Here is a 26,150-nt window from a genome sequence, read left to right as displayed (position 1 = left end):
CCTTTCATTTTATGGTAAGATCCGCGACGAGAAAAGACGAAGAGGTGACAAAAATGGGATAATAGAGTCATAGAGAGTAATTGAATGGCTCACCAATTTTATACACGTGGAAACTAATAAATAGACAACTACTCTTCTTGTAAAGCGAAGTAGCTCATAATGAGATTTTGTAGATTTAATTCGCAAATTAAGGGTCGATTTAGAAATTTGGATAATGACTTCTCGAAAATATTTTTTGAAAAATAAGTCATTTTTCTGAAAACATTTTTTTTCGGTGTTTGGCTGCGCAACAGAAAATTGTCTTTGTGTGTTTGGTTCATTTTCCAGAAAATGAATAGAATTGTATACATTAACATTTTAATTGTTTGATACTTTTGATAAAATTCTTCTATGAATAGCACTAAACCTTGACGATAATTTTGAATATATATATATATATATATATATATATATATATATATATATATATATATATATATATATTACATACAGTATCTATCTATAGACTATGAAAGGAGAAGTAGAGGAAGTGATGTGAGGAGGAAGAATTGGAAAATGACTTTCTAAAAAAAAAAGGGGGGAAGTCATTTCCCCCCAAAACATACATATTTTTCTTTGACTAATGAATCATTTTTTATTGGCCTCATTTTCCTTTCCTCTTGCCAAACACAGAAAACTCGGAAAACATTTTTCGGCAGTCATTTTTCGAGTTTCCAAACGAACCATAAATGAATTATTGTACTAATATGAAATTTGTACTGACAATGCACATGTTATGTATTTACGTATTTTCAAGTTTCAAATCTAATTGTCCAACCACTTGCTACCTAAATATTGGCTCTCATAATTTTTCTTATCGTGTTTGTTAGAGTTTTAATTTTTTGTACTTTTGATCCCACGACTATAATGGTACTATCACGATTGATCCGCGACTTTCAAATCTTGTAATGTCAGTCCACGACTATTGCTTTTGTTGCAAAAATGGTCCTTCAGGCTAATTTTTCTTCAAAATCTTACTCAAACAAGGATAAAATAAATGTTCACTTTGACCTTGCAATGTTGGACCGCTGTTGACCTCTTATACTGACCAACATTGTTAGAGGTGATGTTCCAAGTAATCTTGCTGATGTTAGACTTATAGCATTGGTGGCTGGAGCAAAGTATAGAGGTGAGTTTGGAGAGAGGCTGAAGGCTGTTCTAATTAAAAGAAGTTGAGGAAGCAGAAGAGAAAGTGATTCTCTTCATTGATGAAATACAATATTACAAGTTCAAATCTTAACGATAATAACCTATTGACATTTTTAATTTGAGCCCATCCTCAAATTTTCTCATCATAAAAAAAAACTTAAGTTGTGCAGTCCCTTATATGCATCTTATTCTGGCCTGGCAAGCTAAGTATAGTAGGATCGGAACTCACTTTCGACGTGAACAAAAATTAGTTCCACAACTCGATCATTACGACGTAAGTATTTCATCACCCTACCACTTAACTTCAATTCACTACTCTCTATAAAATGACCTCCAACTCTTCTTTCTCTCCACACCAAACTTTCTCATTTTCATTCACCCTTTTAATTTGCTTTTCAATTTTCATTCAACAAACAATACAATGGCAATTTCTACTGATGTCGCATATGGTCCATTGGGACACAACGGTGGTACCTTTTGGAGTTTCCGACCTATTAACAACATTAATCAAATTGTTATTTCATCTGGCGGCTCCGGAAATAACAATCCTATTGGTATAACTTTTTCTTCCTCTAATAAGGATGGTTCGAAGAATACCCTCACAATTGGAGGAGGTGGGAATGAAACCACCGTCATCCGTAACGACACGGTTATACATTTAATTTTGTATATTTTATTTTTAAATATATTTATTATTTATCATATATACATGTTCTAAGTTGCTTTCCTTCTAACTTTTTTCTTGATTCATGATATACTTGGATAGATTAATATTGATGGCGCGGATGAATACCTGATTGAGATAAGCGGAACGTTTGGACGTTTCCTAGATATGAGGTTCGATGTGTTACGATCTGTAAAGTTTACTACCAACTTAAGAGTGTTCGGGCCGTACGGCCCCAATGTTGGAAGGCCATTCAACCTCCCGGCTCAGAATGGCAACAAGATTGTTGGGTTCTTTGGGCGAGCTGGATTCTATGTTGATGCTATTGGTACTTATAATGCCTATAAGTGATTATATCGTTACTCAGCTCTGAAGCTTATTGCTCCATTGGAACACCTTTATGTGTTGGTTGTTATATGTTGAATAAGTTCCAAATGACTTGATAACGTTGTACTGAGCTGTGCATGTTTATTTTATGTTTCTCAAATATGCTCTCATGTGTGTGTTCATATTAATAAATAATGTTGCACCTATTATTAGGTGTATAATAATATCCTTTCCTTTTATTCTATTTCTCCCTCTCATCTTTTGATCTTCATAATCTCTTTTCACTCACCCGTAATAAATAATTATAACTATAGTTATTTTTAAATTATTGAACTTGGCAAGAAAGGCTTGGATAACTTCAAAAGAGGGGGTCAAACATGACTTTCGTACCAGAATGTCACAAGTTTGATTCTTATAAATATATTTTTGGTGGAGTCTGTTTTGTGTAATTTACACGCTATTACACAAAATATTTATTCGGTACACACATCAATTAGTGACTACTTATTTTTTTTGCGCATGACATTAAAAAAGGGCTTGGATAATAACCTTCAATTTTACTTTTAACGTGATGGTGCGTTGTGGTTCACAATATACATGTTTAATTTACTTCTCATACTCTAATTTCACTCCAAATTATATTGTTATAGTTGTGTCAATATTTTTATTATTAATTATTTCACCATTGTCATATGCATCATATTCTCCTATAATAAAATACTAAAATGTTGTTTTCTAATATGTAATGAAAAACTAGCTAAAAATGACATGTAAAATAATGTTCATTTTGAAGCAAAGTTTTGAGTATGGTTCACTTTAGATTTGAGTCGATTGGGTTAAAGTATATTTAAGTTCTCTTAAGTAAGAGGTTTAATTCGATATATTACACTCAAAACATACAATAGGTGAATGATAAATTGATTTTCAAAGTGTACCAATTTGAATTAAGAAAATTGAATTGAAGTTGCGAAAGTTTTGTAGTAACTTTTCTGAGTTTTCTCCCATATTGGAAAATGGATGTTGTTTGCACTAGTATAGCATTTATACAATTTTATTTTAGGGATCGGATGTGGTTTGCACTAGTATATATACAATTTTTTATTTGAAACACTCATGATTGTTTATACTTTCTCAATCTCTTTCCGCCCAAAGAATCAATGTCTCAACTACCAGGGTTCGGTCCTTTGGCAACCCATTTGAAATGGTAATAGAGGTGTCATCATGATAGTTGTTTACAACTTTCTTTTTAGAAGAGCTTAAATCAATCGTTATACCGTGCACCAGGGCGCACATAGCAATGTGCGCCCCGCGCCTCCCAAAACGACGTCGTTTTGTTAAGTTGTGTGGAGACACTGCTGGAAATTATTGAATTTCCGACCACCTGAAAGTGATCTTAAATCAATTCGAAAGCAAAAATTGGTCGGAAATAGCAACAAAAGGTTTTCCGGATACCAAAAGTGGTCGGAACAAGGCTTTCGACTTGATTTAAGATCACTTACAGGTGGTCGGAGATTCCAAAATTTCCAGCAGTGAGACTTAACACGACGAAAATGTATGTGTATTCAGTTATAAAATTCTGTGTTTTCATGTATAAAATTCTGGGTTTTAAGGTATAAAATTCTGTACATTCGAAGCAGAGGATTTTTATCCTTTTAAAAAAGATTATGTGTTTTCAGGTATAAAATTCTGTGTTTTCATGTATAAAATTTTATGTTTTCTATTATATAATTTTGTACATTCGAAACATGAGAATTTTCAGTTATAAAATTTTGTGTTTTCAGGTATAAAATGCTCTGTTTTCAGGTATAAAATTATGTGTTTTCTATTATATAATTCTGTACATTCGAAACATGAGGATTTTTATTTATAAAAAATCTGTGTTTTCAGGTATAAAATTCTGTGTTTTCTATTATACAATTCTGTACATTCGAAACATAATTTTTTTTTAAGGAGTTAATAGCAGACACGCGAAAAAAGATACAAAATGACGTTGTTTTAGGTCAGGACGCTCAATACATTGTGCATCCTGGTGCACGGTATAATTTGCCAGCTTAAATTGTACAGGCTTTCTCTCGCGGATTAGGGATGCAAATTAAATCAAGGCCCAAAATGAACTTGCAAGCGTTTGAGTTATAATATTTAATTCTTATTTTAAAATGAAAACTTAATTTTAAGGAGAAGGTATGTTACACTTTTTTTTTTTTTTTGAAGGTCAACCAATGGGTTGTATTCATAGATAAGCTGAAATAGCGTCAGGTGGGATAGTATCCCAATACATAGCTGTGTCATACTGGAAAGCTGTAGTAGCTAAACTATGTGCTAAAATATTCTGCGATCTAGGTAAGAAATTAACATGACAATAATTAAGAGTAGATAAATAGTTCCTGCATCCATCAATTGCATAGCCAACATACGATCGTGTCAGCAGCTGTGGTGTCGTTAAGTAACTCTGCAGTACCTGGCAATCTGTATAAAGCTCTATATTTTGCTCTCCACGCTCGCGTAGCCAAGATAGAGCTTCCTTAAAAGCATATGCCTCGGCCATGAGTGGGGAAAAATAATGTGACAAAGGTGCGGAGTACGCCGAAATAAATTGACCAAGCGGTCCTAATATTACCGCTCCTACCGTTGTTGTGTTGTCCGTGTGATGATATCCAGCATCGACATAACACTTGGGCGGTGGTTGCGTTGGAGCATGGTTGAGTGCGGCATTGGGGGCTGTACGGTTCTCGGCTTCTTGGGCAGTATCTTGCGCTGAGGCGCTGACTGTCACGGGACTCGGGTCCCCTCTCGGTGCATGGACCCGACGCCATGTTGAAATATCTGCCTGGGCCGCGGCGAGCAATCGTCGTGGTCTGGGCAAACATGCATCCCAAACCGCACCATTCCGAGCTCTCCATACATGGTAAATAATTGCAGCTGCGTAGGCAATACCATCAGAATCTAGAATATTTAACATTTCACTAAATCATTCATAAAAAATATTTGTCACAATATTTGTAGATGGAAGGTTAGATAGTGCCCAAATGGTCTTTGTATAATCACACGAAACCAATGCATGCATAATATCTTCATTTGCAACTCCACACATGGCACACACCGGATCAATCTCCACTCTCTTTATAAGCAAGTTCTGGGTAGTAGGAAGAATATCACTCAAAGCCCTCCATAGTAAGGTTTTCCATCTGGGTGGTATTTTTTGTTTCCACAATGTGAGCCACTTCGCAAAACCCACATTTGCAACATTTTCATAGTTCCCCACCATACATTTATACCCATGTTTAACCGTGTAATTGCCTTTGGGGTCCCCATGCCAATACCACATATCATCATAACTTGGGGAGACTGGTATTTTTAGAATCCTACTCACATCACTGGGCTCAAAAATATCAGTAAGCAAATCATAATCCCAAGTGCATGTATCTTGGTTAATTAAATTGATTACCCTGGCATTACTCAGTTGGGGTGGCATTTCTGTTTGGATCATGGGGTCATCTTCATCTTGCAACCACGGGTGTCCCCACACTGAGGTAGTATCTCCGTTTCCAATTCGTCTTCTCACCCCACTACAAATTAAGCCCTTAGCCGCCATAATGCTCCGCCAGCAGTGACTTGGATTGTTCCCAAGAATCGCATCAGTAAAAGGTTGGTTGGGATAATATCTTGCCTTATAAACTTTAGAAACCAGAGAATCTGTATTGGTTAACAGTCTCCAAGCTTGCTTTCCCAATAGTGCCACATTGAAAGCTCTTATGGCCCGTTTGGTTCACGGAATAGGCCGGGAATGACATAGCATTCCCAGTAATAGGCCTATTCCGTTGTTTGGTAACCATTTCTATTACCAGGAATAATATTCCTGGTAATAGCCTATTACCTCAAATAAGGTAATAGCTATTACTAGGGCCCCCCTGGTATTAGCCTATTACTGAACGCTCAGGAATAGATTTTAGAATCTATTTCCTTTTTTACCCCTTTCTTTTACCTAATTTTTTTTATCATAGATATAAATTTATCCTATTTCACCACCGTCGCCGCCACCAACATCACCGCCGCCGCCACCACCACCATCGTCGCCGCCGCTACCACCATCGTCGCCGCCGCCACCACCACCATCGTCGCCGCCGCCACCACCATCATTACCGCCGCCGCCGCCGCCACCACCACCACCACCATCGCCGCCGCCGCCACCACCACCACCATCGCCACAACCGTCACCGCCCCCACCAACGCCGCCGCCCCCACCACTGCCACCGTAGCCACCACCACTACCGCCACCGCCACCATCACCACCACCGCCATCGCCACCACCATCGTCGCCGCCACCGCCACCAGAACCACCACACAGCAGCACCACCGCCACCACCACCACCACCACCGCCACAACCGTCGCTGCCCCCACCACCACTGCCACAACCGTCACCGTCAACACCACCACCACTACCACCCTAGCACCACCACCGCCGCCACCACCATTACCACCACCGCCACCGCCACCACCACCATCACCACCACCGCCACCGCCACCACCATCACCACCACCGCCACCGCCACCACCATCGTCGCCGCCACCGCCACCAGAACCACCACACAGCACCACCGCCACCACCACCACCACCACCACCACCGCCACAACCGTTGCTGCCCCCACCACCACTGCCACAACCGTCACCGTCAACACCACCACCGTCGCCCCCACCACTGCCACCGCCACCACCACCACTACCACCCTAGCACCACCACCACCATCGCCACCACCACCGTCACCATCGCCACCATCACATATTTTTATAAGGGTATTTATGTCTTTTAAAACATATTTCATTGCTATTCCTTAAATCAACCAAACACTGTAATATAATTCCTAAAGTCTATTCCTTCCGCGAACCAAACAATAGAATACAAATCCTATTCTATTCCTTGCCTATTCTATTCCTTATGGAATAGCATTTCTATTACCTCAAAATTCATTCCGTGAACCAAACGTGCTGTTAGGTCTTTAAACCCCAATCCACCATACTTCTTTGGAATACATAATTTATCCCAGGCTTTCCAATGGATTTTCTGGTGAGTCCCTGAGCCCCACCAATACCTATTCATCAACCGCTCAATAGTCGTACAGACAGTAGTAGGCAATAAGAAAACACTCATTGAGAAAGTAGGCATAGCTTGAGCCACACTTTTCAATAAGACCTCTTTTCCTGCCTGTGATAATAGTTTCTTATTCCAAGATCCTATTCTCTGTCTGATCTTGTCTTCTATATAAGAAAATGCCGCTTTCTTATTTCTTCCAATAAATGATGGTAATCCAAGGTACTTCCCATAGTTAGGAGCCTGAACCACGCCCAAAACTTGCGCCACATTTTCCTTGTCCTCCTCTGTCGTATTCCTACTATAGCATATACTGGATTTATGGTAATTAACAGCCTGTCCAGACAAATTTTCATATAGAGCCAGGCATCCTTTAATTTCATTTGCCTCCTGCACAGTCGCTTTAAAAAACAATAAGCTATCATCAGCAAAGAAAAGATGTGAGATAGGCGGAGCACCCCTTGCTACTCTACATCCATGTATTAAACCCCTTCCTTGTGCTTGTTGTAACAACATAGAGAGACCTTCAGCACAAATTATAAAAAGGTACGGAGATAATGGATCCCCTGTCTTAAGCCCCTGGTTGGTATTAGTGAATCACTACATGTCCCATTCACCAGGAAATTATAGGATACCGTCGTAACACACATCATAATAAGATCAATCCACTTATCATTAAATCCCAGGGCCATCATCATACCTTTCAAAAAAGGTCATTCCATCCGATCATAGGCTTTTGCCATATCTAGCTTTAAGGCACTCCAACCAACTGCTCCACACTGTTTCCTGTTCAAATAATGACCTACCTCTGAGGCAATCAAAATATTATCCGTTATCAACCTGCCTGGTATAAAAGCACTCATAATACTATCCATTAGGGGTTTCATCCTTTGGGTAATCATTTTGGCCATAATCCTATAAATCACATTACTAAGCGCAATTGGTCTCAAATCAGAGACCTGCTCAGGAACATCTTTCTTAGGAATTAATACGACATCGGTATTATTCACACCAGGTGGCAATGAGCCTGCATTCAGACAGCCTACAATAAAAGTCGAGATGTCACCCCCCACAATATCCCAAAAACTTTGATAAAAAACCGGGTTCATCCCATCCGGCCCTGGTGCCTTATCCGGATACATTCCAAAAAGAGCATCTTTCACCTCACCAACCTCAAAGGGCCGCATTAATAACTCATTCTATGCTTGGGTGACTCGTGGAGTAATATTGCTATAGATCAGATCACCACTCATGCGATTACTAGTTGTAAAAATGCGTTTAAAATAATCCAGAACCACACCCCGCCATATCATCCCCTTCCATCCATTCACCACGACTATCCATAATTTTAATTAAAGTATTCTTATTCCTTCGGTTCGAGGCATACCTGTGATAAAATTTCGTGTTGGCATCAGCATCCTTGAGCCAGTGCTGTTTGGCCCTCTGCTTCCAGTATGCATCCTCCTGCATCTCCACTCGGCATAGGTCCGTTTCCAGGCGGTTATACTCATCCAGGGATGCGTGATCAGTACATCCCTTGAGTTGATCTTGTCTTCTCTGGAGCTGCTCAATCTTTTCCCCAAACTTATGGTAACGATCTCCCCCCCATCGGGTTAACCGTTTTCCACAGTGTGCAATACAACTTTGTGTTCCCCTACCCCTTCCTTCATCCCATGATTCAGCAACTACCGCTCTACATCCCTCACCATAGAGCCATGTCATCTCAAAACGAAATCTTCTGCCCCCACCCCTCCTGGTCCCATAATGTCGAATCCCCATGAAAATAGCTTAATGATCTGACCGTCTAGTCCATTGATTTGCAACCGTGACCCCATTTACAATATCCCTCCATCGGTTAGTGACTAGTACCTTATCTAGTCTTTCCTGGATCCATCCAGGTGTGCCTTTGCCCGTTTGCCATGTGAACTGATTACCACTCATTGGTAATTGTGCCAAACCACACTGATCAATAGTCTCTCCAAAGCCGCGTAAGAGACTGTTCGGGTGTGGATTTCCACCTTTCTTTTCATACTGATACAGGAGATCATTAAAGTCACCAACCACAACCCAGGGTAGCTCAGATTGTGTTGCCAACTGTTTCAGTAGATCCCATGACTCAGTCCTCCGAGTTCGTTCTGGATAGCCATAGTAACAAGTCATTCTCCAATTCGAAAAACCACTTATATCAACCTCCACATCAATGTGCGTCTTCGAGTAACCCAGTAATCTTGCAGTATTATTCTTTCTCCAAAGCAATGCTAAACCACCACTACAGCCCGTATTATTAACATAAAAAAGACCCTCGTAACCAATCTGAACACGAACACGTTCAGCATGTATTCGTGCCACCTTCGTTTCCATAAAAAATACAAAATCAGGCTTCTTCTTGGACACCATGTCCACAACTGCACGAACTGTCCGTGGATTGCCCAAGCCACGACAGTTCCAACTCAGAGTACTCATTGTTGTGGGCGGGTCTGGGAACCAGAGCCCGCCTGATGCAAGTTTTTTGAACTATCCGCCATGTTAATATCCGTATCAGTCAACTGTCCATTATCCTGCCTGCGACGTTTAGCCAACGCTGTTACCCCCTCCTCCTCCTCCTCAGTTCCGCCGTGTGCATGTTCAGTGTCAGCCGGAATTTCCGGCGCCCCACTCACGGGTTCCTGGCGGATCGGCGCTTCATCCGAGGTAAGTAGCCATGGCTCTCCGACCGGCCGTGGTCCTCTTGCCTGACCAGCTCTCATCCATACACCATAAGGATATTGTTCAGGAGTCAAAGCCGAGTTTCTAGCCTTCAAACAGAACTTTTCCGAATGCCCTAACAGTCCACAGAAAAAGCAGAAAGTATGTAATCTCTCGTACTTGAAATTCACTCATCCCCAAGACTTGTCCCGCCGAATCAATTTCATCCTTCTTTTCAGGGGCTTATCCACGGGCATACAAACCCTAATTCGGTAGAATGCTTTGAGAGGCCCCTTCATCTGTCTTTCATCGATCTTTAGGAATTTTCCCAGAAAATTCCCTGTCTGTTCAAGTACCGGTACCGTATTATAGCCAACCGGCAGGTTATACACCTGCACCCATAAATCCACAGTATCAAGCACCATATCCTTCGGCAACTGACCATCTTTCACCTCTTTACACAGCAGCGTACAATTCTCAAAGGACCACGGTCCCTCATCTATAACCCTCCGGACATCCGTTATGTGATGGAATACAAACTGAAAAAGATTCGGTTGGAGCTCCGTGATATGCACACCACTAACCGGTTTCCATGCCGAGGCCATAACCTGTCGCATATACTCAACCTTGATCAAGCGTTGAGTCAAGAAACGGCCGACCAGCATCCATGACTCCGCCACCGTCGACCGCCGGCGCTACCACACCGACGTCCTCGTCCTCCAAAACAATTTCCGCCCATCGGTCCGACAATCCAGCCATCACTGCTTCTGACGCAGCCATGCGTGCGATTGCTGTAGGTCGTCGTTCGTGATGTTTCTGCGTAGAATTGCCGTCGAATTGCCTTGCTATCACCGTGCCGATGGAGAAACCCTAGTTACGGGAGAGAATTAGAGAGAATCCCTTACTACGAGGGAGAGAACTAGACAATCCAACTGTTGCCAACCTATTCAGTAGCTAGAAGGTATGTTACACAAGACTTCGACTTCTCTTTCTACATTGTATAGAAGTATTCTCTAAATTTAAATCCCATCATTTTTATTTTTTGGCGTATCGTACTTATTCCACACCTACAAGAATGAAGCCTTATCCCTTGCTGGAGCCTTACAAGAATTATATATATGCATGCATGCTAGCAACTTACTTTTAACGTGAAAAAATTAAAGTAAAGGGGAGAATTATTGGCTGGGAATGATTCACGTGCGAAGAGTCTCTCAGGTGGTTAATGATGTTGTTGATCTAATCTAGATCAACGACTCAAATCAAGAAAATTTGAAAAAAAAAAAAACGTACTTCTTGAGAACTAGATGTAAATGATCTCCTCTTACTGTTGTATTGAGCGGTGCATGTTTTATGTTTATCAAATATGCTCTCATGTGTGTGAGCATATTAATAAATAATGTTGCGCCTATTATTAGGCGTATAATAATAATATCCTTTCCTTTTATTATATTTCTCCCTTGATCTTCTGATCTTGATAATCTCTTTTCACTCACCCGTAATGAATAATTATAACTATAGTTATTTTTAAATTATTGAACTTGGCAAGAAAGGCTTGGGTAACTTCAAAAGAGTGGATGAAACATGATTTTTGTACTAGAATGTTACAAATTTGATTCTTATCAATATATTTTTGGTGAAATATCGATGTGTGGACTATGATCATCGAATGAAACTGTAGTAGAATTAAAATGATACTTTAGTGTTTCTATAATGAAACTAGTGTGTGCGAAAAATGAAACAAAAAAAAAAAATCAGAACACATTATTCTTTAATGAAACTGTAGTATAATTAAAATGATATTTTAGTATTGTTATAATGAAATTAGCTATTGTGTGTGAAAAATAAATCTAAAATCCAGAGTCATACAATAACATATATTGTCAAATGACCTGAAGTGCAATTAAAATAATACTTCAATATTATTGTAATTAAACTAGTGTGTGAAAAATGAAACGAAAAATAGAGTTCAAGCAATAATGTATATTATCAAATGAAACTAATGTGTGAAGGAAAATGAAACTAAAAAAGATATCAGATCAATATTGTCAAATGAAACGACTGGGGTGTAATTAAAATTATACATATTTCATGGTCCACGCTACTACATAGACTATGGTCCACAATAAAATTTGCCTCTTACAAATGTTATACCATGGACAGCATCCACCTCAGCTCGCATTGTAGACATTAGTCAAAATTGTGTTTGTCGTTAACATATTATGTATATTTAGTAAATAAATTATGTGCATGTAAATAAATTAAATGACACATAATTTTGAAACTACAAACACAAAATAGGTTAACTTCATATTATGTGCATGCAGTTAACATATTATCTCTGTAGTTAACGTGCTTTCAATTTATTTACATGCACATAATCTATTAACTGTAGACACATAATATGTTGATTGTAGACACATAGGGTGTGTTTCGTTCGCATATGGGAATCAAAATCGAAATCAGTATCAAATACTTGGTAATGGTAATGAGTTTTAGTGAAAGTATTTTGCATGTTTGGTAGTAGGGTGGAATGAGAATGACAATCAATAATGTTGTTTGGTTATGTATGATCCTATAATGAGAATAATGGTTTTTTAAATATAAGAACAAAAAATCAAGACAATTGATTCTAATATAAAGACATCCAAAACACCGATATGAACAAAAAATAAAAACAAAAATCTAAAATCTAAAAGCACTAATCAAATGGGATAAGAATGAATAAGGGAATGAAAGGGGATGATATCCCTTATTTTATTTGGGTATGAGTTTTTCAATAAAAGGGAGTATTTGAAACACATAGTAGTGTTCTAAAAACATATCAACCAAACGATACCAATAACTTTGATACACATTCCTTAGAGCTAAACATGTCAATCAAACACACCCATAATCTGAATGTCACTTTGGAGTGGACTCTTGAGGACCCTGGTCTATGGTATAATTTGCCAAAGGATATAGCTCGACGAAACTGAAAAAAATGGGATGAAAATTAGGATCACTTGGTCACACTGTTGACTTGGTAGTTACAAAATTACAAGTTCAAATCTTAACGATAATAACCTATTGACATTTTTAATTTGAGCCCATCCTCAAATTTTCTCATCATAAAAAAAAACTTAAGTTGTGCAGTCCCTGATATGCATCTTATTCTAGCCTGGCAAGCTAAGTATAGTAGGATCGGAACTCACTTTCGACGTGAACAAAAATTAGTTCCACAACTCGATCATTACGACGTAAGTATTTCATCACCCTACCACTTAACTTCAATTCACTACTCTCTATAAAATGACCTCCAACTCTTCTTTCTCTCCACACCAAACTTTCTCATTTTCATTCACCCTTTTAATTTGCTTTTCAATTTTCATTCAACAAACAATACAATGGCAATTTCTACTGATGTCGCATATGGTCCATTGGGACACAACGGTGGTACCTTTTGGAGTTTCCGACCTATTAACAACATTAATCAAATTGTTATTTCATCTGGCGGCTCCGGAAATAACAATCCTATTGGTATAACTTTTTCTTCCTCTAATAAGGATGGTTCGAAGAATACCCTCACAATTGGCGGAGGTGGGAATGAAACCACCGTCATCCGTAACGACACGGTTATACATTTAATTTTGTATATTTTATTTTTAAATATATTTATTATTTATCATATATACATGTTCTAAGTTGCTTTCCTTCTAACTTTTTTCTTGATTCATGATATACTTGGATAGATTAATATTGATGGCGCGGATGAATACCTGACTGAGATAAGCGGAACGTTTGGACGTTTCCTAGATATGAGGTTCGATGTGTTACGATCTGTAAAGTTTACTACCAACTTAAGAGTGTTCGGGCCGTACGGCCCCAATGTTGGAAGGCCATTCAACCTCCCGGCTCAGAATGGCAACAAGATTGTTGGGTTCTTTGGGCGAGCTGGATTCTATGTTGATGCTATTGGTACTTATAATGCCTAAGTGATTATATCGTTACTCAGCTCTGAAGCTTATTGCTCCATTGGAACACCTTTATGTGTTGGTTGTTATATGTTGAATAAGTTCCAAATGACTTGATAACGTTGTACTGAGCTGTGCATGTTTATTTTATGTTTCTCAAATATGCTCTCATGTGTGTGTTCATATTAATAAATAATGTTGCACCTATTATTAGGTGTATAATAATATCCTTTCCTTTTATTCTATTTCTCCCTCTCATCTTTTGATCTTCATAATCTCTTTTCACTCACCCGTAATAAATAATTATAACTATAGTTATTTTTAAATTATTGAACTTGGCAAGAAAGGCTTGGATAACTTCAAAAGAGGGGGTCAAACATGACTTTCGTACCAGAATGTCACAAGTTTGATTCTTATCAATATATTTTCGGTGGAGTCTGTTTTGTGTAATTTACACGCTATTACACAAAATATTTATTCGGTATACACATCAATTAGTGACTGCTTGTTTTTTTTTTGCGCGTCACATTAAAAAGGGCTTGGATAATAACCTTCAACTTTACTTTTAACGTGATGGTGCGTTGTGGTTCACAATATACATGTTTAATTTACTTCTCATACTCTAATTTCACTCCAAATTATATTGTTATAGTTGTGTCAATATTTTTATTATTAATTATTTCACCATTGTCATATGCATCATATTCTCCTATAATAAAATACTAAAATGTTGTTTTCTAATATGTAATGAAAAACTAGCTAAAAATGACATGTAAAATAATGTTCATTTTGAAGCAAAGTTTTGAGTATGGTTCACTTTAGATTTGAGTCAATTGGGTTAAAGTATATTTAAGTTCTCTTAAGTAAGAGGTTTAATTCGATATATTACACTCAAAACATACCATAGGTGAATGATAAATTGATTTTCAAAGTGTACCAATTTAAATTAAGAAAATTGAATTGAAGTTGCGAAAGTTTTGTAGTAACTTTTCTGAGCTTTCTCCCATATTGGAAAATGGATGTTGTTTGCACTAGTATAGTATATATACAATTTTATTTTAGGGATCGGATGTAGTTTGCACTAGTATATATACAATTTTTTATTTGAAACACTCATGATTCTTTATACTTTCTCAATCTCTTTCCGCCCAAAGAATCAATGTCCCAACTACCAGGGTTCGGTCCTTTGGCCTAATTTTTTAATTGAAGGTGTACATAATATGCAAATTGCAGATACATAATTTTTTATTAATTTGCATTGCCTGACCACGTCTTTTAGGATGTATAGCATTACTTTTGTTTTACTTTGGGTGTTCAAATTTAGTTTTCTTTGTTTTATAATGATGATATTTTATTTTTCATTTTCAAAATCATTTTTGACAAATAACAAGAAAAAGCTAATCGGTATGTTAAATTAAAGAGCAAAGTATAAAAACAACGAACCTTATTTATTAATATGCTCATACATGAGAGCACATTTGACAAACATAAAACAAGCAATGCTTAATACACCATTATTCATACCATTTGGAACTTATTCAACAAACAACACACATAGACATGTTCCAATGGAGCAATACTTCAGCTTGAGAGTGACAATAGATCAATAATATAATCACTTATTAGAATTATAAGTACCAATAGCATCAATATAGAATCCAGAGCGACCAAGGAATCCAACAATCTTATTGGGAACGACACGCACAGGACTGAACGGCTCTCCAACATTGGGGCCAAAAGGCCCGTAGTCTTTCAAATTGGTAGTGAACTTTATTGAACGTAAGACATTGTTATCCAGGTAAATTCCAAACGTTCCACTTATATCAACTAAGTATTCATCCGCGTTATCAATATTCACCTGTTATACATGTCATGAATGAAGCAAAAATTAATTAGCTCTAATGTAAATACAGTTATAGTTACTAATAATCTAAGATAAGCAACTTCTAGTATAACAATCACAAATGACAAATTAAATTAAGATGTATAAAATTAAATGTATAACCGTGTCAGTGTTAACGATGCGGTCTGGTCCTGCTCCTCCTACTGTGATTGTATCCTTTGAACCATCATCTTTAGTGCTAGAAAAAGTTAGGGCAATGGGGTTGTTACCAGAGGCATAGTGAATGACTATCTGGTTTATCTTGTTTACTGGTCGGAAACTCCAAAAATCTCCACCGCTGAATCCAAACGGTCCAGCTATCGTGTCCATAGGAACTGCGGCCATGATTTCTTGGATGATAATTGAGAAGGAAAGCAAAAGGCAGATTGAAAATGAGCAATTTTGATTTGGTGAGGAGACTAGGAAGACTTGGAGGTCCCTTTTTATAGAGAATATAATGAAGGTAATAAGTATAGGTAAGTTTGTCCATGAAATTACAAACATTAACACTTGTAAAGGATACACGTTTTTCATATATCCATATTCCTTCTGCCTTTACTTTGTCCTTTTCCTATTAACTTGATCTTGAATTAGTATTGACTGAGGGGAGGGGTGGGCCAATACAAATTTGTCTACATGAAATTTTGAAAACACAGCTCAAATTCAATCTCAAAATTGAAGCATGTGCTTCATCTCAACTAAAAGTTTAAGCTGATAGTTGGATTGCGCATTAATGGCTCAACACGCCTCCTCACGTGTGCCCGTGGGTTCCAAACAACACGTGGACCTTAGCCGCTGATACCAAATTGAAGCATGTGTTCCATCTCAACTAAAAGCTTAAGCTGATAGTTGGATTGCACATTAATGGCTCAACACTCAATAAAGATATTACAACTTATAAACGACAAATCCAAAAAATTTCAGACCACACATGTGTCCCCTTCTCCCCTCCTCGCCTAAAATACTTAATAGCAAGCACGCTACCGAATCATCGAGCAATTTCTTTCTCATCAGTTCACTCAATTTATTCTCTAGCTTTTCTTACATGCTCATACAATTTGATAATATATGTTAAAACTATCAAATGTATAATGACTAAGCTAGCAGTTATTAGTTAACATTAACAATTTTTTTTATTCTGTTTCTCACAACATATATATTTGCATTCCAATATGATTGCACAGTGTACAAAGGTATAGTCATTCATACATATTCTACTTTAATGTTTAGTTGGGATATGGCTATTCCCTTATCAAAGGGTCTGGAATACTTATGTTTGGATCAAGTGCTTATTACGTCATTATGACAATTGATTATATATTGTGTTACTATAATTATGAATTGTTATCAAAGGCTTTGAATTGAAGTTATTGAACTGTATATAAACTTTAGTGTTTGGCCTTAGCGAGCAAAAGAGATGAAAATGAGGTTAACCACTTTAGGTTGTAAATATATAGTTGATCTGCTTAAATCAAGAATATCAATAAACTATTCCATGAAAGTTAAACTTGTAAAACGAAAGACTTATTATTAGTATATTTGTAGCTACGCATATATAAGGGCATTGAATGTACTAAGCAATTCAAATGAGAATAATATTTCATTTAAGAACTTGGTTGATTTAATTTTGAAGCTAGAGTCATGGCGTGGAAGGATAAAACCTTATCCCTTGCTGGAATAGTACATTAGTGGTCACTTAACCATGTACTCTTCTGTCATTTTTTTCACGTGAAAAAAATTAGTTGGACAAATATCTATGAACAATTCAATTCTTGGTAGCTGAAATAAAGATTTATTAGCAATTTGAAGTAATTAATAAGCAAATGGACCAATAGATCAATATAATTGAAGGAGTGTAATTTTTGCATGTGGAAAGTAAGTTGCTTGGACCACTCTTCTTGTAAGGGACAAGATCATTTAATTTGCATCACAACAATGGAGTGGAATTGCAATCTAATATGGTATTATCACTTTAGATTTTTTTAAAAAAAAATTTCAATTATTTTGCACGCCTTTCAAATGAATTTCAATTGTTATGCCGTGCATCCGTATGCACCGTGCAAGGTGCATACGGATGCAAAAGTGACGTCGTTTTGACGTCTAACTTAAAAAAAAAAAAAAATTAGAATTGCATAAGTACACATCCATAATTTCATAACTATACATCCAGAATTACATAACTACACATCCATAATTTCATAACTATAAATCCAGAATTGCATAACTACACATCCATAACTTTATAACTATACATCCAGAATTGCATAACTATACATCCATAACTACATAACTATAAAATTCAGAATTGCATAAATACACCATGTTACACATCCATAATTTCATAACTATAAATCCAGAATTGCATACCTACACATCCATAATTTCATAACTAAAAATTCAGAATGAATGAACTAAAAAATAAACAACATAATGTTGTTGCTAGGAATCGAAACTGATTTTTTTTAAAGTAGGACGCGCGTTTTGATGCAAAACGACGTCGTTTTTGCATCCGTATGCACCATGCATGGTGCTTACGGATGCACAACATAATTTACCAATGTATTTATTGTCAGCCAATGCCAACTCTCACTTTGCCAGACCCAATATTTTTTTAAAGGGAAAGTTATAATTTATGTCCCTTCATAATATGCAATTATCAATGTTATTGTTGAATTATTATTAAATTAGTACCGTAAATGTTGGGAGAGTATATCTGATTTTGGGTCTCTACGTGAACCCTTGGGTTACACACTAGCTTTATATCACACCACCTCATCATTCTTGTTTTTCTTTCATACAAACACCATTTGTAACCTACATGGTTAACACTTCAAATTGTGTACAAAAGGAATATATTTATCAGTCAGCAATTATAATCAGTTTAATTTTAGTAAAGAGTTAATTCCACCAGAGGTCCCTTATCTTTGGTGGCAATTCCAAATTTAGTCCCAGACTATCGTTTTTGTCATTTAACATCATAGACTATTATTTTTTGGACACTTTTAGTCATTTTCATGACTTTTCCTATTTTTAGTAAGAACAATTTTGTCTCTTCATATATTTCTTTTGTTATTTTCCTGATTTCAACCGGTTTAATTGGTTTAGGACTTTACTAAAAATTGGTTGAAAAATATGGTTACTAAAAAATTAGAGTTTACTTAAAGTTCTAAACCAATTAAACCGGTCGAAACTGAAAAAATAATATATATATATATATATATATATATATATATATATATATATATATATATATATATATAGGATTAGTTTCATGTGAAAACACTGCTTAAGATATAAATGTGTGGACAATTATCAGACGTTAGATTGGAGAGATGGACGGTCCAGATTATTTTATGGGCTTTACGCGTTTGGGGGTTGTTTTCACGGTAAGTGGGGATTTTTTATATTGGCTAGGGGTATTTTAGGCTTTTCGCGCGGAGGGCTTTAATGCTTAATGTTACTCAGTGACGCACGTTTCTGGAGTCATTCACACGCGCTCGATTTTCTCGGACAGCATTCATCATCTTCTGTTTCGTGCTCTCTCCGCGTGCGTTGGCGACACCTCCGGGCATTGCGGCGTTCGTGCGGATTCCTCCAGAGGTTTTCACTTTACACGTAGAGATGGTCGGTTGTGGGGACCGCGGCACTTCGAACAAGCGGGGACCACCGAAGGCGGCAGTCGGCGAAGGTATTTTTCTGGGTTTCTTTGTTTTTTTTTTTTTTTTTTTTTTTTTGTTTTTTTTTTCCCGTTTTCTGGGCGAGAGTAATTGTTTGTTGTGTGTGTTGGTTTGTTTTTTGTTTTGCGGCTCATGTATGTTGGTTCTGTTTGAATTTCGGATTTGGGGGATAGGGTTTCGGTTTTGGGTGTGTGTTGGGTTTTTGAGTTTTTGATTCATTTTGTTGTTTTCCTTCGATTTTTCCAGTATTATGCGTTAATGATTGTAGTTTGGTTCCGTATGTATTCGGGATTTGGGGGGTAAGGGTTTCGGATTTGGGGCTTTGGTGTGTTTTGTGTTGATTTCTTGATTTCCTTCCAATTTTTGAGTTTTATGTGTACATGATTTTAGTTTCGTTTGGGAAATGTCGATGCATGTATATTTCTATGGGGTTTGGAAGCTTGTTTTTTCGTTGTGTTTGTTTGTTTGGTTTTTTTTTTTGTTTTTTTTTACAGAGTGGCCGAATGTGGGTTTTTTTTTTGTAGTTGGGGGTATTGTTTGGTTGCCTGTGGTTTGTTGATGCCGTGGGGTGATGGGTTAGGGGTGTGTTGTGATTGGGTTGGTATTTTGCATGCATTATTTGTGGAGCAGATTGCATAGTATAGAATGTAGCAGATTTCAATTCCATAAGAAAGAATGTAGCAGATTTCCTATTTTTATGTCATAAGAAAGAATGTAGCAGATTTCAATTCCATTTACCCAAAAAAAAAAAATGGAGCAGATTTCAATTTAGAACATTTCTTCGAATTTACATATGACAGTTTTCAAGCAAGTGACATGTTAATAAGAAAAGTGTGATTAATTAACTTATGTGGGGTGATGGGGTAGGGGTGTGGTGTGATTTGCTTGGCATTCTGTGTGCATTATTTGTGTGTATGGTGTGCACGTGTTGTAGTAGCGGATGATAAGGTTACTTTCGTTCGGTTGTGTTTTATTTTTCTTGTTTGGGAGTTGTAGCTCGTGTTTTGTACTGTTTATTGTTTATGTTGCATAATCATTGTTGTGGGATTATTTGTGTGTTCCTTTCTTAATCTGTTTTTTTTTTTTTTTTTTGTTTTCTTAATGGGTGTTGCTGCCGTGTGTGGGGTGATGGGGGTGGGGTGTTATTGGTTTGGCAGTGTGTGTGCGTTTTTTCAGCGTGGCAAGTGTCATGTTAATAAGGAAAGTGTGATTAATTAACTTATGTGGGGTGATGGGGTAGGGGGTGTGGTGTGATTTGCTAGGCATTCTGTGTGCATTATTTGTGTGTATGGTGTGCACGTATTGTAGTAGCCGATGATAAGGTTACTTTCGTTCGGTTGTGTTTTATTTTTCTTGTTTGGGAGTTGTAGCTCGTGTTTTGTACTGTTTATTGTTTATGTTGCATAATCATTGTTGTGGGATTATTTGTGTGTTCCTTTCCTTTCCTAATCTGTTTTTTTTTTTAATTGTTGTTGCTGCCGTGTGTGGGGTGATGGGGGGTGGGGTGTTATTGGTTTGGCAGTGTGTGTGCGTTTTTTCAGCGTATGGTGTGCATGTGTTGTAGTAGTGGATCGTTTTATCTTTCTCCTTTTCAGGTAAGAAGGTTAGGGTGGTGCGGTGTGCTCCTGGTGCTGCCCAAAGTTGTGTCAGCGATGATGATTTTGTGTCACCACCCTTGGCTTTCTTGGCGAGGGTGGAACAAGACCCAGTGTGGAATGCCGTTGATGATGCTGCTGCAGTTCCTTCATCTTCTGCTGAGGGGTCTGGTGGTGCTGTGTCTTCTGAACAGGAATTGGATTTGCCTAGTGTTAAGATTCGGTCACAAGCTAGTGTTCTTGTTGATGCGCTTGTGGACCTGTCTATGCGTCAGAAGGAAGATATTAGGAGCTTGGGATTTGGTTCGTTATTGGAGTTTAAGGTGTCTGAGTGCCCTCCCCGTTTGTTGCATTGGCTGTTAACTAACTTTGATGGTCGGACGAGGACTTTTGACTTGGGTGGTGGTAGATCATTGTCTGTTTGTGAGCGTGATGTGGAGTTGGTGTTGGGGTTCCCACGTGGTCACATTGAGATGGTGAAGCGGGAAAGGGTTCGTATTAGTAACTTGTTGAGACATTGGAGGGGCTTGTTTGGGATGGTGAGGCATACGATTACTACGTCGCTTATTTCGGACAGGTTTGTTGCCGAGGTTGACGGGGGTGATTGGTGTAAGAGGCATTTCTCTATGTTGGTGGTTTCGACCTTGGTGTCCTGTATGTCCAATGGATATGCGAATCAGATGTACTTCGATTGTTTCGATGATGTTACGCACATCCATGAGTTGAATTGGTGCAAGCTTCTGTTGGATTCCCTAGTTGAGACGCATGAGGCTTGGAGATCTGGTCGCCATAAATGCTTTGTGGGGCCTGCTGAGTTTGTTGCGGTATGTTCGTCTGTTTTTCTTTTTTTTTTTTTCTTTTTTTTTTTTAATATTCTGATTGATTTTCTTGTAATCTTTATTTTGGTGTTTTTGGTTGTAGTTGTTTTACGTTGATCGTGTCTTGCCGTTTGAGCGGTCAGTTCCACGTTTGCTGCCTTCGTTCCGGGGATGGACGTTTGACCTTCTTTCTGCTCGAGAGACTGCGGAAATTGGTGCTGGTGGGTTTGGCCATGGGCAAATTGATCCTCCTCCGGTAGATGTACAAGGTGATGGTGATGGTCCTGAATATGGTCCTAAGGTAATGACTGATTTTATTCGTTGTTCTTTGCGGGTGCTAATACTTGTGGCTTGGATGCACACTGTATTTTTTAATTAAAGTAATTGTTGGTGGTTTCATATGCCCTATTATTAGTTTGCACGAGCTCTGTTTTATTGCTTTCAGGTCGTTTTATTTTTTTTTCGAGTACAGACTTTTTAGTTTTATTCTATGTGGTACTGTTTCCTCTCTAAATTCCAGGTTGCATGTACTTGTATTTCTAATGTCATTGTTTTTTCCTGTTTTTTGTGTAGACGTTTGAGTGTGTGGTTGGCGAGGAGGTGGCTGTTCTTACATCATCGGTTGGTACTTTATCCGACCTTTTTAGGATGGTACGGGGTCGTGCTGTTGAGTGGGAGATTTGCCAACGACTCTATGTGTCTATTCAGCCCCGGCTACGTGATTTGGAGGTTCTAATGCGGCCAATTGTGGAGCGTGCCGATGTGGATGATGTCCCGTCGTTTAGTCTTGGATTAACCCAGTTGTTTGGAGGGATGATTTGCATCATGGCTGTTCGGATACGGTTGCTGCTGTGGTTAACGATATTCATTCTGAGAATGCAACTTCTCCAGTGCGTGGTCCGGTTGTTGGTATGGATGTGGTATGTGTTTCGGGATGTTCTTTTGCATATGGTGGTATTTTCTTCGTTTAGTTTCGAACCGTGTTTTGTTTTTTTGTTTTGGGTGCCCACGCTGTAGGATATTACTACTGTGCCGGGTGTAGATGGTGGTTTGGGTGGCGCTGCAGCGGTGTCTGGGCCGGTGGATGTAGGTGCCACACTGGATGTTTCTGTTGGTGTGGGTGAGCCTTCTCAAGATTGTGGGCTGCGAGGATCGGGACTTGTGTCTGTTGGTGTGAAGGATGACAGTAAATGCAATGCATCTGGCGTTGAGTTGGGTGGGCCAGACGCTGGTGTTTGCCCTACCTTGTCGGGCGTTGCATTTAGTACGCCGATTGAGGTTTGGTTGTTTGTGTTTATGGTTGTTTCTGGTTGCTTAATATGTTGTATAGTAGTCCTGGTTTCGCGTGTGTGTTTTGGAATTATTGCATTTGTCCTTGTGTTTGCTATCCGGTGCATGCTTGTGTGCTTGCTGTGGTTTGGGGCTAGGGGTGGGGTGGGGGTAGTGTGCAGTGCATGTTCGTTTGTGTGCTTGCTGTCCAATTGTATATTTTTTGTACTCATTCCAACCCCAAGTGCACTTCTGTTTAGCATTTTGTTAATCATGTAGTTGTGCAGGTGTTTTGGGTATGTGAAAGCCCTTGTCTTGTAATGTGCTTTGCAGTTTTCATATTATTTGGCTTTCTTTATTTTGACTATTTGTTGGCAGGGGTGTGGCGACGGTAATGAGGTAAGCGAGAAGCCACTTTCTGAAGGCCCGGGTTGCGTGGCGCCGGTTAAAGCTGGGCGGCCTGTAAATCCACTTGGACCCTCTATCCCGGTTGTTGCCTCTACACTTCAGTATCCACCGGTGGGGCCTAGTGAAGTTGTTGCGTTTCCCATGCCTGACCTTCCGGAGGATGCATTGATAGTCAATTGGTTGCTTGGGGGTTCCGCTGCAAACATGTTGGTGTTTTTGGTTTTGTGTTTGTACTGTGTTTGTTTTTTATTTTACTTTTCTTATTATTTTTTGGTGATTGGTTTTTGGTGTTTGTTTTGTTAGGATTGAAACTATATTTTCTGTTGGTCAACGCACTGCGTCATGGGAGTGTTTGCTGTCTTTGACCCCGGGTTCTGAAGTTGATGTGGGTGTTATAGATGCTTGGGCAGCGCTTCTTAATCGCCATGAGGCTAATAAGGTGCGTGCCGCACCTTCTCGTCTTTTCGCTTCTACGTTTACTACGGTGGGTTTGAATTCATTGGTCTTCTCTTCTTGATTTTAATTGGTCACTTTTTTACTAGTTTGTATTCATTCCTTGTGTTTTTGTGTTGTTTGTTGTGTAGTTATCTACAGTTGTTGATACTTCCCAACCTGAGGACAAGCGGGTAGTGTGGTTTTGTGAGAGGTTGAGGATGGACTTAGAGTTGTCTCCGTATGATGATATTTGTAAAGTGGACATGGTATGGTTTCTACATGTTTACAGTGTGTTGCATTTACCTCTTTTGTCTGTCTGCACATTGTCTATGCACTAACTGCACACACGGCTGTCTTTGTGCATTTTCGTTTACATTTCTGTGCACAACAATTGCACTCCTATTTATACTAGTTTGTTGGTTGCAGATTTTTTTCCCCATACTGCGTCGCGGCCACTATTTCTTGTTGTGTTTTCATTTTTCTCGTTGTCGGTTAGAGATTATTGACAATGATTCTAATCCGCAATCTAAAGCACTAAAATATGGTGATTGTATTGAGGACATGGTAAGTGGTGTTCGTTGTGAATCCAATCTCCACTGGTTTTTTTGTTTCCCTTTGTCGCTTCCCCTAAAATGTTTTATCTTTTCTGGAGTTCAGCAGGGTATGTTGTCCAAGTTCTTTGCTGATATCTCGTCGGAGCTGTCCACGGCCAGTATTTTGGTGGAGCCGAAGCGTTTGCAAATGCCGTGGCGGGACTCGAAGAATAAGATTGATTGTGGTGTGTTTCTGATGCGGCATATGGAGTCCTTTTTCGGTCAGCGCGTCCGTGACTGGGACTGTGGGTTAGTTAAGGGGGACACTACTTCGTTACACAAACTTCGTTTGCGTTACATGAAGGAGCTTGTGAGTTCGGAGTTTAATGTGCATCGGGTGTCGAATATTTCTCGGGCGTACCAGTCGGTATCTAATCCTCTACCGTTTCTGTAGTTAGGTGTGTTATGTACGTAGTTGTGCTTGGCCTTTTGTGGTGATGTGCACTTGTTTATTGCACACTTTTTTTGGTGGGTTTTTTGAGGTGGTATTACTCTGGTTTGTGCACACAGTGTTGGTGGACCTTTTTTGGGTTAGATTGTGGTTGTAACACGAATTTGTGGCTGGTTTAAATTAATGTTAATGCGTTGACTTTTTTGCATTACTGTGCGTTTTCTGCGTTTTGTTGTCTAATTGGTAAACGAATGTCATTTTATTTCTTTGATGTGGTGGTTGTGTTCATTTAATATCTCTCCAGTGTGCTGGTTTTTTCCTTTTCTTTTTGTATTCTCCTATTTTATTTGTAATCAAGTGGTAAAGGGAATTATTCCGATAGCTCCATCTGTGTGCTTTTTTATCGTGTGCTGTGTGTATTGTTGTCGGTGGGTCCGTTGGATGCTTGTATCACTTTACAATATTATTTCATATGTGTACTCTAATACGGTATGTGGACCTTTTTTGGGGTTAGATTGTGCCTGTAACACGAATTTGTAGCTGCTTTAATTTATGTTAACGTGTTTACTATGCATTTCTATGCTTATTGGCTGTCTCAGGTGTGCGCATTCGCGTCATACTTATGTGCGTTTTGTTGTGTAATGGGTAATCGAATGGCAGTTTAGTTTTTGCTGTTGGGGTTGTGTGCGTTTCATTCCTATCTCGTGTGCAGTGTTTTGTGTCCTTTTTTGTTTTTGTTTTTTTTTTTGTTTTTTTTTTTTGTTAATCAAGTGGTAGTAGGAATTATCCGGGGAGCTCCATCCGTGGGCTTTGAATCGTGGGGTGTGTGCTACAATATTATTTCATATGTGTACTCTAATACGGTTCGTTAATTGAAACTTACAACCACTGTTCAAAGGTTTAACGTGCATGCATTCAAACACTCTGGTGTGTGTGCCCACGCTTTGTGGACCTTTTTTGGGATTGTGTGCATTTCATTCCTCTCTCGTGTGCAGCGGGGGGGGGGGGGTTTTCTGTTCTTTTTTTTTTTTTGTTTTTATTTTTTTTATTTTGTAATCATGTAGTAGGTGGAATTATCCCGGGATCTCCATCCGTGTGTTTTTAATCGTGGGGTGTGTTTTTTGATAGGGTCCTTTCGCTACTTGTATCGAATTAAAAGTTTATTTCATATGAATACACT

The 26,150-nt window shown here is 38.5% G+C and overlaps 5 protein-coding genes across 5 annotated transcripts in view; 2 read left to right on the top strand and 3 right to left on the bottom strand.

Annotated features, from left to right (window-relative positions):
- LOC109175469 (mannose/glucose-specific lectin-like) overlaps positions 1 to 26,150 on the bottom strand; it is a 59,949-nt gene that overhangs the window by 24,992 nt on the left and 8,807 nt on the right. The gene's annotated exons all lie outside the window — the stretch shown is intronic.
- On the top strand, positions 1,559 to 11,396 carry LOC109175952 (mannose/glucose-specific lectin-like). Its single transcript, XM_019325334.1, has 3 exons — positions 1,559 to 1,837; positions 1,955 to 2,392; positions 11,368 to 11,396. The coding sequence occupies exons 1-2, from the start codon at positions 1,610 to 1,612 to the stop codon at positions 2,201 to 2,203; spliced, it is 477 nt and encodes a 158-aa protein (XP_019180879.1). The 5' UTR covers positions 1,559 to 1,609; the 3' UTR covers positions 2,204 to 2,392; positions 11,368 to 11,396.
- LOC109175471 lies at positions 8,546 to 8,989 on the bottom strand. Its single transcript, XM_019324730.1, has one exon. It carries the CDS (start codon positions 8,987 to 8,989, stop codon positions 8,546 to 8,548), a length of 444 nt encoding a protein of 147 aa, XP_019180275.1.
- On the top strand, positions 13,279 to 14,147 carry LOC109175957 (mannose/glucose-specific lectin-like). Its single transcript, XM_019325339.1, has 2 exons — positions 13,279 to 13,563; positions 13,681 to 14,147. Exons 1-2 carry the CDS (start codon positions 13,336 to 13,338, stop codon positions 13,921 to 13,923), a joined length of 471 nt encoding a protein of 156 aa, XP_019180884.1. The 5' UTR covers positions 13,279 to 13,335; the 3' UTR covers positions 13,924 to 14,147.
- On the bottom strand, positions 15,330 to 16,218 carry LOC109175958 (mannose/glucose-specific lectin-like). Its single transcript, XM_019325340.1, has 2 exons — positions 15,908 to 16,218; positions 15,330 to 15,760 (listed from the first exon to the last, which is right to left on the bottom strand). Exons 1-2 carry the CDS (start codon positions 16,127 to 16,129, stop codon positions 15,518 to 15,520), a joined length of 465 nt encoding a protein of 154 aa, XP_019180885.1. The 5' UTR covers positions 16,130 to 16,218; the 3' UTR covers positions 15,330 to 15,517.

The sequence above is a fragment of the Ipomoea nil genome, unplaced genomic scaffold, assembly GCF_001879475.1.
Source record: "Ipomoea nil cultivar Tokyo-kokei standard unplaced genomic scaffold, Asagao_1.1 scaffold0688, whole genome shotgun sequence".
NCBI classification, from domain to species: Eukaryota; Viridiplantae; Streptophyta; class Magnoliopsida; order Solanales; family Convolvulaceae; genus Ipomoea; species Ipomoea nil.
The sequence above is the reverse complement of the archived record's forward strand: the minus strand, read 5'-3'. Positions and strand labels throughout refer to the sequence as shown.